The sequence below is a fragment of the Hypomesus nipponensis genome, chromosome 9 (assembly GCF_054491055.1).
Source record: "Hypomesus nipponensis isolate SF chromosome 9, ASM5449105v1, whole genome shotgun sequence".
Taxonomy (NCBI): Eukaryota; Metazoa; Chordata; class Actinopteri; order Osmeriformes; family Osmeridae; genus Hypomesus; species Hypomesus nipponensis.
Genome location: NC_140369.1, coordinates 21,111,203 through 21,127,125, shown reverse-complemented (window position 1 = coordinate 21,127,125; position 15,923 = coordinate 21,111,203). Strand labels below are relative to the sequence as shown.

General features: G+C 38.5%; 1 protein-coding gene across 1 annotated transcript; it reads left to right on the top strand.

Moving 5' to 3' along the window:
• Positions 1-293: 293 nt before the first annotated feature.
• Positions 294-15,573, top strand: golt1a (golgi transport 1A). Its single transcript, XM_084705771.1, has 5 exons — positions 294-318; positions 1,482-1,573; positions 12,960-13,138; positions 14,960-15,023; positions 15,204-15,573. Exons 1-5 carry the CDS (start codon positions 294-296, stop codon positions 15,243-15,245), a joined length of 402 nt encoding a protein of 133 aa, XP_084561897.1. The 3' UTR covers positions 15,246-15,573.
• The last annotated feature ends 350 nt before the right edge of the window (positions 15,574-15,923 follow it).

Here is a 15,923-nt window from a genome sequence, read left to right as displayed (position 1 = left end):
GCAGGGTGTCCAACAATGTTCCCTCTAAGCTGCGCGCCCGCGCAGACCAGTTGAAGGACCCGCGCACAAAATGTATGTGTATACATGTGTGTGTATGAGTATGTATGTGTGTGTGTATGAGTGTGGGGAGGCGTTCTCCTAATCTAATCCTGCTACTTTGGTTAATGTTTATCAGCCAGGGTGTGACAGCAAGGTTCAAAGGTCACAGTGATGAGTAGCAAACACAGATCTCCATGAAGATCGTTTGGAAATAAGAGAACGAGAAGAAAGGACTGGCAAGAAGACAGCTCATTATGGTCGCAATCACAGAATTTCAAAGTAAGCGATCTTTCCGACACCAAAATGTATCCTTGAATCCCATTACGCAATAGAGTATTAAAGTGCTTTCTTGCTAATATTACAGCCTTGAGTAATTGCTGGGGCACAGAAACATCTGTAATCATTTATTTAGGCCTAAGTACATTTTGTATGTTTATGGTGGAGAAGGAATGCCACTCTGTCAATTTACAGTTTTTTCAACTGCTTACACATTTATTTTTTACTTTCACTCTTTTTTCCAAAACTTTACATACAAATCTAAGAATTGCACACACAAAATGCCTTGCATCTCTGGCAAAATGAAGCACTGCATTCCAAATATCACAAACACATTTCAAAAGCTAACATTTGTCTTATGTTGCAAACACTTTTACCATTATATTACATTTTTGGATATATCATAAACACACAGTTATTGAAAACCTAAAGCTCTTCTTTCATGAGCTGCTATGTACATTTCTGTACAAGATTGAAAGTAAATGGCAGAGATGAGGAAAAATTCATGGTAAACATGAAAAACAAGCTTGAAACCAAAAGTTTTTACTGTAAGCATTTGTGGTTGTAAATACAGTATTACACAGTACGAAAGAAAGTGTAGTAGGACAAAACCAAACCTAATTTTGAAAAAGGTGATCATGGAATGGTGTGTGTGTGCCATAAACTGTAGCAGACAGTTATATATACTATTTTCTACAATATTGTCAGAATGTTTTGTTCACTGTTCTGTTGCACAGTATGATACAGTAATCCACCAGACTGTAACCAATTATGCAGTGCATTGCAGTCAATGGATGCATGGGGGCTAAAATATATGTATGTGTATAGTACTGTGTTGTGCTGAAACAGCTATGATTTGTACATTAGAACATGTGTACATTACAGTAGATTGTTACATACCTGTAATCATTTCTACAGTAAAGATTCAAATTATACCCAAATGACTCAAATTAGAGATTGGAGAAAGGTGTTGTGTTTTGCAAAAAATGTTTTATGAAATTGAAAACGGAGTCAAAGGCCAAAAATGTGTGTATGGTTTTGCAGATTATATGTGTGGTTCTGGTATTTGAGTGACCGGTTTCAGAAATTGTGTGACAAGTAAAGATTTTGTGTGTAAGCAGTTGAAAAAATCTGTAATTTATGGTTTGTTGTGTGTGTTTCTTCAGGGATTGGCATTGGTCTCACAGGCTTTGGCCTGTTTTTCCTTCTCTTTGGTGTGCTGTTGTATTTCGATTCTGTCTTGCTGGCGTTTGGCAATGTGAGTACAAACCGTGATCACATACGATAACCCACATCCCTCCCTGTCCTCATGTCATCTTCCCCCTGTTCAGCTTAGGACATCCGGTATAGGTCCCAGAGACCCTTGGCAGTGTCAGAATGACAGTATACTCTAAAGTTGTCTCCTGGATCTTTAGTTAAATATCTGTAACATCCCACCATGTTGAGTTTGTCATTCTTAAACCAGATGTTGGTTGTGTTAGCAAGGATATTTAGGGTTCCTCCGGAAGGAGGGAACCTATTGTATTTGTTAGTTTTATTAGTAGGGTTCCTCCGGTAGGAGGAAACCTATTCTTTTTGTTACAGTTTTTCAGAATTGCTAAAACACATTTCTTGAAACAGTCACCCAGTTTCTCAAAACTGTGAACACAAAACCTAATCTTCAAGCACTATTTACAAAACCTCTGAATTCTCTTGCAAAATGAAACCTTTGCCTAAAACAGATCTACCTGTGCTAAAAATCAATCATAAACAAAGTGATGAAAATTATTTACACTATCAAGCAGTCAGTAAACAATACACCAAAAAATAGAAAAAACATTGTTCAAAACATATAGTTCTCAGAGACATTTTTATGTAATCTCAAAACAAATGTCATATTTATCCATCATTGTCTTTTGATGAACAAAAACATGTTCTATCATAGTAGCTCAAAATGGATCAAAAATTACAACTCTGCTTTGCTCTTTGCATTTTTTTGCTCATTCTTTTCCTTGTACCCCTATACAGTACTGTACCCTGCATCTCACTACTCACAACTCACTCTTATTCTTTGATATGAACCTGCAACCACTCAAAATCTATTGAGCAGTCAGTACTGTTACTGTAACAAATGGAAAGCACAATGTTCAGGGCCATACAATTTGTTCATTGCACAGTACACAGCCTACAATGCACTGTACTACAGTATACAATACTACAGTACAAGGGACAACAATTAAAGGAGAAAACATATGATCAATGTGCTTCTTCTTGTCTTTGGGCTGGGTTAGGCCAGAGCACTTTGTCGACATCACAAGCAATATTTTCCCACTTTCAACAACCTGTTTGCTCTCTGGACTGGCTAATATTGGTTGTGTCATATCATTTGAAACAAGTGAAATCAATTTTGAGTGGTTGTGTTTAGTCAAGGACATGTTTTCTCTATTTGTATTTTATTGTTGCCATTTGTGTTTACCAGTATGGATGACATGTGCTTTAGAGTGCAGAATGTGTTTTAAAAATTAGAATGTGTTTAGTTTTGCTGAAAATTGTGAGATCTGCAAATTGTGTTTTACCATGTGAAATGGTTTATTGACAACAAACAGGCACAATTACCTACATGAGTTCAGGAAACTAAGAACTTTGTTCAGCCAATGGGTTTTCGTGTTTTAGCAATTGAGAAAAACTGTAGTATTCTTAGGGTACTCAGTGCTAGCCTACGTCACAACGCCGACAGCACACTTTAGCAAAGACACATGGATACAACGTGCATTGATGTGCTGTTGCACGGCAAGTATCGTGCCGTGGTGTACTAGCAGCACATGTACATTTAAGCAAATCAAGACTTACATGTACAGCAAGTAATGTCACAATAAATAATGTATTTTAACTCAGCTTGTGTGGTGCGTCGCTGTCTTCAATGCCACAGCCTAAACTTTATGTCAAAAGAAACATTCACATTTCTGGCGCTTTCAAACAATCCTCTCAGTGACGTTTGGCTGGCAACAGCAGCTAGCTTGCTCGTAGCAAACTTCTTTGGAATGAGCCATTTCCCCCAAAATTAACTTATTTAAGTTTTTTGGGGGCATATTTTCAGTTAGCAGGCGGTACTGTTTGAATCGCAATTCCATCTGAAATACTGCAGGTGACAACATTGTTACAGTAGCTTGTTTCAAAGGAGGTTCGCTTGTTTCAAAAGGGGTTCTTAATGAATTATGCAATACCAGTACGCTAAATGCTTGAAAAATCACTAGAAGGGAAAACTTAAGGGGACAGACCCACCTGCCACTGACGCAAGCGAGCACACCCTACAATTTCCCCAGAAATTGTACCCTCTCTAGTTATTTTTCTTCTCCTTGCGCCCCCAAAACTCAAAAAGTCCCTGGTCATAGATGTTCTAATTTGCCACATTGATACTACATCCAAGTGGGTACCCCCACACCAAATATGGGCCACATCGGACCATAGGGGGCGCCACAGGCCACGCCCAAAAGTCCAATTTTCAAAGTGATGACATTTCCACCCCATTGCTCCAATTCTTCTGAAACTTGGTTTTGTTCCTCATTTTTCATGAGGAACAAACTAGACTTGTCATAATTCTGTTTAGTTAAACAGGATGACATCATTCTGAAATACCATGCACAAATGTAGCCGCAAGCAGCAATGTGGTGGCCAAGCAGGTCAGATCACCCAGAAGAAACTTTCGACATCTAGTGACTGCGGTTTACCTGGCTTTCTTTGCAGTGTCTTATAGTCTTGCTAAACAGAGAATCAGAGAATTGACAATCTTGTCAGCTTTGGCTGGATTTGAACCTCTGACGTTGACGTTGCCAGGACACCAACTTATCCTCGTGAGCTATTCTCAGTGCTGGAAATCAGATTTCAGTGACTGCGTAAAAATACAAAGAATTTTTCCTGTGGCAAGCGGTTGTCAGATTTGTCCCAAGTTTAAACAGATGTAATTCAGTCCTATTTGATATGTTAATGTGATTGTGGTCTGAAGATAATCTGTGTTAAAGTTGGTGAATATTTGATTTTGTAGGAGGAGTAGGACAAAAACGTTTTATTAATTCATTCAAAATGGCAGTGTAGCGGGGTTTCCTCGTGTTAAAATAGAAATACTTAATTTATCATAAAGTTTGGGGCACCACCCTAATATTGGTTTAGGACATTACGGAATCCTATATTTAACATGTAATAATCAGTCTCATCTTTAGGAATGAATTTGTTGTAAGTGTAGAGCCAATCGTAACATCAGTGAACACGCCCGTCAAAATATCTTTACAATGAATTTATTCAAGTAAGGTAAACAGATCTTATGAACAAGTTACATTATGGGTTTGATATGAGATATTGGTTTAAATGAACAGAATGAAATGGTCTAACTTGAAGAAAGACAGAAATTGTATGGATCAGAAATCATAAACAGAGCTCACGCCAATGCCAAGTCGGGGAGGAAAGAGCGTTAGCCATAGTTACGTTTGAGCAGGGGTTGATCAATGAGGTTGAGGGCGGTTTGCGCCACAGGTCCATTTGAAGAATCAGAAGTGAAAGCACGGCTGCGCTGCTGGGTCATGTGGTTGAGTCTGCGGGATCTCAGTCAAGTCGCAATGATAATTGCGTTTTTGGTTCTTCTGTTGAAACGTCCACATAGTGTCGCGATCACTATAAATTTGAATCTCAGGAGAAACTTGGGGACATCCTTTGGAACACCAATCCCAATGGTGTTCATGCCATGGTTGGTTTCGCTGGAGTCCTAGTTTGATGGTCATCTTACAGTTTTATACAGTTCAGAGTTCGAGGGAGGACCTGTCTGGGGTCAGACGTTGATTGGGGGAAGCTGGGTTGTCAACTCCCCCCTCCTTCCTTCACACCTACCAAAGGTGTGATCTGGTCTCTGGCTGGTTCATAAGATTGTTCAAATATTGTTCTGGACATCTTGGTACTGTTACAAAATATAGTTGAATGATTGTTTTATTATGAGAGCTGTGCGAACATACCAAGAATTGCTATGTACAGTTACTGTATACAAAAAGGAAGCCGTTTCTCCTGTGGCACGCATGGTCAGATTTGTCCCAAGTTTAAACAGCTTTAATTCAGTCCTATTTTGACATGTCAAGGTGATTGTGGTCTGAAGATAATCTGTGCCAAATCTGGTGAATATTGGATACATTGGGTAGGAGTAAAGAAAAAAGTTTTAGTCATTCATTCAAAATGGTGGCCTCATCAATTCGTCTGGTATCATGCATTAACATGCTTCAGACGTGGGATCTCCTAAGATATCAGGAGACATAGGAATCACTGATATACGACAAACAAATCAACAGTTATTGGTCAAAACACAATTTTGCCTATTGTAGCGCCCCCATTGAGCTCAAATGACCCTACCAAATGACCCTACTTACAATGTGTTTACAAGCCGTTTTTCAGACCCCTTAATAACAGGGTCATGAATCCACACACCAAATTTGGAGTCAATGCATCAAAGATTCGCTAAGATATGACCTCACTTCCCTTTTTCCGGATCAGTTGCTGATTTTGATTGGCTGGTAGCTAACAAACAAATTTGAAAATCCAAAATCCATGTGACCACTTTTGTGAGGCTTGGTCTGAAGATCCTCTGTGGCAATTTTGGAGAAGATTCAACAAGAATTGAAGGAGGAGTAGCGAAAAAACGCTTTTCCTTTACATTCAAAATGGCGGAGAATCTATAGAACTGGGTATGATGTCATAAAGTGCGTTGAACTCGTCTTGATCCAGGGAATCCAACAATACCTTTGGACAATGGGGCATATGGTTCAAAAGTAACATGTGTAAACACACCTTCAACTTTGACCCATTGGTGGCGCTAGATGGTTGGAATGGGAGACATGAAACTTGGTGAAATTGATGAGGGGACTGGTCCCAAAGAGTGTGCCAACTTCTGACCATGTGGTTTTAGGGGCTGCCATAGACTCCCATGCCAGAAAAAGATGTGTAATAATGATAAGAAAAGGTAGATACCCTCTAGGTGGCATCGCCGCTTCGCGGCTTGACCACCAATAATAAAAAGAAGAAGAAAAGGTAGAAACCCTTAAATGGCTTGGCCGCTTCGCAGCTTGGCCACCAATTTCATGCAATTTCACCTTGAAATGTCAATTGTTTCTTAACCTTTGTCCCAAAGCTGACCAAAGCTAATACTCTGCCCTTTCTGTTCATATAATCTCAACAGTTGGTGTGTAGCAGAGAGGATAGAGAGACTGATTTGTAAAATTATGCTTATGAGTTCAAATCCCCATTCAGCCTGTGGTTGGCCAAACATGAAGCAGTTTTGCTCTGTTGTTGTCCAGCTCTGGATTTTCTACAGTGTACATGTTTATATTATTTTGCCATTTTGCGGAGGAACCCGCATCGCTGCTTGCAGGTATATTTATTATTAATCTTCTTCTCCTTGCGCCATATACTTTAAACCGTAGAGGACGCCACAGGCCACGCCCTAAAGTCCGATTTTCAAAGTGATGGCATTTTCACCCCATTGCTCCAATTCTTCTGAAACTTGGTTTACATATGTATAATTTATGTATTTAAAAACGTTACTTGGGACAATGGAATCAAATACAAAATGGCTGAAAGAGGTGTATTAATGTAAATGTACACAATGCCTCAATTTCTTTGTGTCAATAAATCAAATATATTTTTGATTGATGGTTTTTCAAACCTAATAGGGTTCAAGATGACATCTCTCTGAAGTACCATAAACAATTTCACCTTGGTATGTCAAAATATTATTGAATTAGAGCTGTTTCAACCGTGGCTGAATCTAACAACGCTTACCACAGGAGAAACAGATTACTTTTTCTACAGTAACTGAACATGACAATATTCAACACTGAGAATAGCTCAATGAGCTGGGACGGTCACCTGCAAAGTAAAAGGTTGTAGGTTCAAAACCAGCCACAGTGTTTGAGTCTATCTTAAATTTGAATATCTGGTTAGTTAAACAGGATGACATCACTCTGAAGTACCACGCGCAATTATTATACAGTAACTGACCAAATATTCTCAGCCTTGCGGGTAGCTCAATGGGTTGAAATGTACTGCAAAAGGGCAAGGTCACAGGTTTGAATCCAGGCACAGTCTTTTGGTCTGTCATAATTTGTATTACTTGTTTAGTTAAACAGGCAGACATCATTCTGAAATATCATGGGCAATTTAATGCAATTTCACCTTGAAATGTCAACCGTTTCTTAACTTTTGTCCCAAAGCTGACCAAATACTAAGTATGAGTATACCTAATACTCATATCATATCACACCGTCAGAGCACAGCTAGGTAATCAACGTTAGCGCCCTTGTGTACCCAGCATGTAGTGCGGCATGTCCAAAAACGCAAAGACTTATGGAAAATAGATCGCTTCCAACAGCCATGCGAGGGATTTCAGTTGTTGTGTTTAGTTACATGTTTGTAATGTTATTGTTTTTTAGTTAATATCATCTTGTTGGTCAACCTGATTGTGCATGTGTATTTTAATGGGACCAGAGAGTCGGCTGCTGTACCCTCACAAGTGATTCTCAAAAGCAGCTGAACATGAGCTCTGCCTAGCCCCGACTACTGTTAGTTGTGCATTGACTGAGATTCTGGAAAGAGATCAACTCAAGAAGACTTTCAATATCCTATAAAAAGCTCTGCCCTTTCTATTCATAAAATCTCAACAGTTGGTGTGTAGCAGAGAGGATAGAGACTAAGTAGTTTTGCTCTCTTGTTGTCCAACTCTCAATCTTCTACAGTGAACATATTTATCATGAAATACCATAGGAACATTCACTTATATCATCCAAACACAAGATACCCATAGTTTCACCATGTAGTTGTTTGTACAATCATTAAATATTGTACTACAAAATATGTTTTACATTTTTCATAAGATACTACATAAACATAAGTAGACTAAGAGAGAATACTACACTGCCCTGCAAAGGCAAAAGACCTTAACTCGCCGAAGAGTAGAACTGAGAAAAACGACTTTCAAAGTTTTTGTACTTTCAAAGTAGTTGTCTTGCCAAATGTATTTTAGGTAGGACACTGGAAATCTAGCAGTTTGATGTTTTAGTGATTACACATTATCTTAATTAGAATTTTTTTTTAAATCTTAAACTGCACTTTTGACCCCTATTTTGAAGTTTCGGTAGTATACTATAGTCTATAGTAAGTGGTCATGCCAAGGCAAAATACAGTAACTTCCGTTTCTTCGCTCACTAAGTTGCTTATCACGATATAAACTCTGTGTGTTATAAGCCAATGTAACATACACGTGGATACCTGTCACAAGACTCACAAGACAAGAGTGTTTTTGATTTAACTGCCAGGGTAGGATACTTACAAATGACTCATGTTTGGGATGTTTTGTGTTGATTTCCAGCTAGTAGGCTAGGCTAATGCTAGATGTGTTTGTTATTGCTAGGTTACGTATTAGTTAAAGTGAAACCGTAACTCCATTTGAACGTTTTTGAGTGCCGCAAAACAAAGGCAAAGAACCGTAACTGATGTTACGGCATTCTGCATTGGCTTTCTAAAGCCAAAGCAGGCTTTTGGAAGTTACGGTTAAGACAAAAACCTATTTTCTCTGAAAAACAGACAAGCTAATTTAAGATATTTGGCTGCATGATAAAGCAGACCTTAACTGTTCCGAAAATATTTTTTTTTTTTCGTAATTTTCGACAAAATTGAAGTTACGGTCTTTTGCCTTTGCACGGCAGTACAGACAGTGGAATCATTGATCAAAATCTGAAATGTATTGCTGAAGTACAATCAAATTACAAAATGTCTTTGTTTTTTTTTTAGAACATAATTAGCTAAAAAAGAAAACTATGCCACAGTACGTGAACATGTACTGCAGTGTTCCTCACTTGGCTCAAAAAACAAACAAACAAAGCAAAATAAAGGATTGATTACTCTCCTATATTTCCATCACCCCTGTCTTGTGGAAGTTTTCAGTCACATTGCAATAGATGTTTTCATTTGACAAACATCTCTGAAAGAATCTTCAGGCATGGCAAATCCAGACCTGACATTGCTCTGCTGTGATGTAATTGCATGGGCGTAGATTTAGGGGGGACGCTAGGTACTGGTCCCCACCAACATTTGAAAATGACAAAATTGTCCCCACCAATATTTTGGCGAATTGTGCTGCTATTTGGATCGATTCCGATGGCCAGGACGCGACAGTTTAAGAAACGCCTAATTTGATTGGCTGAAAACCCGAAGGGTGAGGGTTATCTGACACGCGACACGCACGGGAAAAAGCACATGCTTCTTTACTTGCTTGTTAGGGGTGGGCGATACTGCAAAATTTGGTATTGATCCGATACCAAGTAAATACAGGGCCAGTATTGCCGATATCGATACCAAAACCGATACTTTTTCCTTTGAAAAGCAGCTGATCTACTTTTGTGTAGGGAAAAGCAATGCCTCACTATTTATGAAATCAATGCATAATCAATATGCAAATTTAATGAAAATAGAAAATTATTATGTCATTATTATAACACTTATTATGTTTATTGTATGCACCTGCCCACCAAAGTAAATTCCTTGTTTGTGTACACTTACTTGGCGATTAAGCACATTTCTGATTCTGGTTCTTCTGATTTGCATTTTCATGATCGTTGAATGCTTTAAAGATTTTTTCCTTTAATTAGTTGATCATGATTATAATCATAATAAAACACAGGAAAAAGAGTTTTGCCAAATATTGTTAAATTTAACAATATCTACAATATAACAGTGTAATTTTTGTGATAAAGTCAATAGTGAAAATGAAAAAAAAGTGCAAATAACTGATCAAAAGCAAAAACTGGCTCTCATTCACGACCTTTGGCTTTTTGCCCCAAATTATTACCTGAGGTCCCCTTTTTCGGCCCTGTCCCCATGTTGCGAACTACAGATTTATAAATTTTTGTTCAAAAAGAATAACATGTTTATATTTTTGCCTTTTATGGCACTTCTTCTCTGACTTACTAACTCTCCTGCCTTAGAGAAAATCCTTTCTGCAGGTACAAATTGCAATTATTCCCAGGTGTTTCTTGGCAAGCTTTAGTCTGATGTTGTCATACTCATAATTCTAGTCAGAATATGAGTCTGAGAACTCTCTGTTGGGCTTTGACTACGGGGCGTGTTTCAAACGAGCCTGGAAAACAAATGCCTCTTCGCTCAACTGGATAGACCTACAACCAATCAGAGCAACGTAATATGTTGTTTGTTTAAAACAAATTCAACTTAAGTGCTCTTTTGTGACGTGGGTGATTACGTTACTGTTGATCATCTGTCTATCATCGTATAAAGCCCGCCCTGGCAATTTCATTGGTACGCCCAGATTCTGGTTTTCTGTAGTTGTTCCCCAATATGAGACCCTCCAGACCCAACTTCCCGACCGAATTTTTTTGTGGACGGAGAGAAGTTGGGCTGGCAGCCAGGCTAGGCAAGCTTGCTTAGAGAGGGGAATGTTGGCTCATTTGTTTTCCACCAAAGTGGGTCTTCATCCCGTGGAATTGGCTTCTCTTCTGAGTTCCGGTGCATTTCAATAAAGGCATCAGTGCCAGTTGTGCGATGCTGCTGGGATGCAAGGACTTGAGAGTCAAACTCTGTCCATATCCCACTTTTTGTTGCAGGTGGGGATGGAAAAGCCCCTGCAGTGGAGCTTGAGGTAGTTGCAGGAGCCATTGCTGAGACAGAGCTGGTGGCAGAGCTTGTGCTTGGTTCAGGAACTGACAATGAAGGGGCTGGGGTCTGGTTCACTGATTGAATTTCAGTGATGAGTTGTTTTTTCACAGTGTCAACATTTGCCATGTCACGGAACCCAAAGTTTTAAAATTGTTTCCAGGTAGCTGCTGACAGCAAGACCATAAAAGGGTCCAATACAACTGAAATGCTTATGGCATTGTGCGTACAGCTCAGTAGCTAGCTTGCTCCCTTGGCACTCATGAGATACAATTGATCTCTGAAGTAGTCTAACCAGGGGGAATAACCAGGGGGAATCACTTTTGAAACTGAAACATGTTTTTCAGTCGATATCTCTCTTGTTACTTCTTCAAATGGTCTCAGGGCATCAATGGAGAGACTAACCATGGACCAATCTTCCTCACTCAAGCACAGAGTTTTTTCCAAGAACACAAAGTACTGTAGTGACCGCTTCCTTTTGCTCAAGCAGTCTCTCGAACATGTAGAACACAGAGTTCCACCTTGTTTCCACTGATTGTATCAGTTTGTGTTCAGGAAACTTCAGTTGTTTCTGAATTTATTTGAGTTTCTCTGTTGCTTTTGTGCTGTGGTGAAAGAAAACTATAATAGCCCTGCATCTCTGCTGGATGTCAAGAAGATCAGGGAGAGCCTTAATTGAGTTTTTTACAACTAAATTTAAGGTTTGTGCAAAACATGGATAATGTGGCCAACCTGCTTTGCGCACAGCAGCAACCATGTTGGCACCATTATCTGTGATTACAGCCTGAACTTTGGCAGTTATGCTCCATTCATCAGTGATTCTTTTTAATTCTGAGCAAATGTTGTCAGCACCGTGTTTTCCTGAAAAACTACTGGTTTCCAGGACATAAGTTTGCATTTGCCAGTTCTCATCAATTATATGGCATGAGACAGTTAAATAAGACTCTGTGGCCCTTGATGTCCACATATCTGTTGTGAGTACAACACTGTTTGCAACATCCAGAGATTTTTTCACTTTTGAGCGACACTCAAATACAGTTCATACAGTGTGGGTATTTTCCCTCCCATCAAGGTTTTCCTACTTGGAATCTTGTAGCTATGATCAAGAGTCTTCACAAAATTCACAAAACCCTCATCTTCAACCACAGAGAGCGGTTGTAGGTCCTTCACAATCATTTCAGCAAGGCTCCTTGTGATATCTATAGCTCTTGGGGAATCACCTAGGTGAAATAACAAAATAATTAAGAGTAGTTCCTATCTGCATGTAGCCTAAATATACTGTAAATACTAATTTTCCTTTGACAGTTAACACACAAGGGTTATTAATTCAGCCATATTCATATTTCAGGTTTGAGGTATATCTTTATAAAGAAATATATTTTTCAGTTCCAGTTAAATAATTCATTTACATTTATTGGCTATTATTATTATTATACTGAATATAGTATGACTGACCGAATAGTAGCCTATTGAATCAGTCTGCTAAAATTACCACTATGATGACCAATACAAAACATACATTTATGCTGGAGATGCTTAAATCTTACTTTCACTGCTATAAATTAGCTACCTGGATATTTCTGACCATGGGCCAGTTGCATAAACTTAGTTTAAGACTAGTTTTAGCCTTAGACTGTCTTAAATCTCTGTAATGTAAGGAAATGACAGACATTTCAGATGTTATGCGTGAATTTGCATTTTGAATTGGTTGATCTTTAGTTGTGTAATTTTGAACAGATCATTATAGTTCAATGAACAAATGATCTAAGGTGTATGTGTAAGGTATCCAAGCAATTGAAAATAGTCTTAGCGTTTTGAAAAATTTGCATTTTGATCATCAGCTGTGAGTTTTTTGTCTAGAGTTTTGAAAAAGGAAATCACAGTTCTGAAATTTGTGCCAAAGTGATTGTAAAAAAACTGTAATTTTTACTTTTTTAACTGATGTTCCATGTACCCCCCGCGCATCTCAGGTCCTGTTTCTAGCCGGGCTAGCGCTCATCATTGGCTTTCGGAGGACCGCTCACTTCTTCTTCCAGAGACACAAGCTCCGGGGTTCGACCTTCTTCCTAGGGGGAGTGGCTCTGGTACTTTGCCGATGGCCAGTCATTGGCATGGCGGTGGAGGGCTACGGTTTTGTTATTCTATTCCGGTAAGTTTAAAGGCTCCCACTGTAAGAGGACACTATTTTGAATGAAACAGTAATCTGTAACATATTGCAGTTGGCCACATCTTGATTCATATGAATTTATTTTTTTTGTCTACATACTATGTAGTGGTGTACTTAAGTAGTTTTTTTTATAACTGTACTTAAGTTAACTTACTATTTATATTTCTGTTTACTTTCACTTTTACTTCACTACCTTTTGCAAAGAAAACTGATACTTTGACTGATATATTTCCCCTGAAACCTTCGTTACTCGCTACAAAATCAAATCTATCTTTAGAATAAATAAAAAAATCCTGAGGCCAACGTCGGTGACTGTGGTGGAACACAACCTGCAAGCAGGTTTGGCAAATCAGTGGTCCTAGCTTGCAAGTTGAATCATTGGTTAATCATTTTAATGCACAATTGATAACAAGTGCTCTCAAAGCCGCGGTTTGTTGATTTGCAGTGATGCCCAGGGTGCTAGCTAGAGAGCGACTCTACATGAGTAGAATTCCACTCTACAATGACTGATTTCATGATGAAAGCAGAAATGGAAGCACCTGCTACTCTAGCAACAAACAACAGTGGTGACGAAGACCAACACCCGTTGCCATATTTGCAAGAATCTTTTTTTTTGGGACTGAAAGATTCTTCTTACCGGATGAAGTGCCTCTTATGCTTACCCAAAGCTACTGAAATATTGGCATTCAAAAACTCCACATCCAACCTCAGGAAACACATTGAGGTAAATTAAGATGAATCCCATGAGCCGCAACGTTAATGTTTAGTTATCATAATTAGCATGAACCATTTTTTTTAAACAACTCCTTGTCATTGGTCATGGTGGCCACAGCACTTGGAAGAATAAACTTAAAATAATACAATTCTGACCCTTTGCTTTTTGAATAACAGCGTTTACTTGTACTTTTTCAATACTTAAATACATTTAATATCAGAAAATTTCTTTTTATACTTAAGTACAGTAAATATCAGATAATTTAAGATTTTTACTCAAGTAGTATTCTAATAGGTGACTTTTTACTTTTACTGGAGTCATTTTCCATTATCTCGACTTCTACTCAAGAACTTGAAAATATCACAAAAACTGGAAAATGTAATACAATCAAGCACAACTATTACTGTAACAAAAAAAAGTGGATTAAAGTCTCAAATCATTCCACATCCACCTCTTATGGAAGAGCTTTCACTTAGTCCAAACCTTTTCATTTTACTAGGAAAGTTAGAGCCTGTTAAATCCCATGCACATGGTTATGAAACACATTCATTTTATGCCTGGGGTACTTTCCCAAAAATCAAATTGCTGCCCAGTTTGTGAGATCACAAAACAAATATTTGGGTGATCTTAAACTATTGGTGTAGATAATAATGTAGTCCTTAGAATGTGCTATTGTTCAAAACGACACATAGTTTAAGGGGAGGAACCAGTGACCTCTTGATCTGCATTCAACCGCTCGACCACTGAGCCATAACCAAATGACTACATTAAATAATAGTTTTAATTGGAAGAAACTACCTATTTTCCAATACTTTAACCTGATGTGTGGAGCTTTGGAGTAATAAGATGGGTATGGCTTTAATATGGCTCTGGATCTGACATTTATGGCAGATATTTGAAGTCGTAGTCAATGCCTGTAGAAAATCTCAAATCCATGTTTGTCTCGCAGCTCCACTTCCCAGTGGGTGAAGAACTGGAGAAATGGGTCAAACTGGAAATAAACTGTCTCTCTATCTAGAGACATCAGAACAGAGAGTGGCATCTTTCATTGTGTAATTTCACTGTCATGTCTGTTTCTCTCCTGCTAGGTCCTTCTTTCCCATGGCTTGTGGATTTATGCTGTCGTTGGTGAATATCCCATTCCTAAATATGGTAAGTTATTTATGGTGGTGTTGATTAGTAAGAATTAATCTTTTCAAGATTGTAATTAATTGAAACATCCTCATCAATATGGCCTTAATTTGCTTGATATTGTAAATCTTCTGGTTTCTGCAATTGTTTTCAGATTTCTGTCTTGCTGACTTGTTCTCTCTCTCCTTTTTCATGCACCAGTTATTTAGCAATTTTGTTGGAGGCAGTCCTTCAATGGTCTAACAAGAAAAGATGCAGAAAAATAACAAGATAGACCAGGAGGAAGAGGAGGAAGAGGGTGCACGCTTAGTCTGGCTCTAAATACACTGCCTTTTGACAGAGAATAACAACATGATTGTCTCTATCAAACAAAAGCAATAAGCAGGCATGCAAACTGGTCAGGGGTAAAAAAGGTGAGAAGGGTACGGTGAACCCCCGACCATCTAGGTGGGTTCTGGGGCATGCTCCCCCGGAAGAAAATGTATCACATTTTAAAGTTAAACACATCAATCTGGTGGACTTTGAAAGCAAAATTAAGAGGCTAGATCAATGTAGAATATGTGCTCTTGTAAACAACGTAATGTTCTTTTAGTCATCATTTTTTGTTGTTGTATAGCATACATAATAAAAAACAATTAAAGAAACGGGATTACCTGTGTTGAACTACTTTTTTAAAATATTGAATTAAAATTGTTTCTACTAGATGATGTAAGATGGGTCTGTAAACCTCTCACTCTGCCTCTGATTGGCTGTGAGGTTTAGGCATTAGGAGTGACGATTTGTTCCAGAGCAAGTTGTAAGTTGGCGAAGCCCCCCCCCCCCCCCCAAATAATAATAATCGGATTTGCACGGATCACGTAGTTTACCCATTTTGGTTTCAAAAAGGTGAGTCTCACTTAAATGTGAGGAGTTTGCATGCCT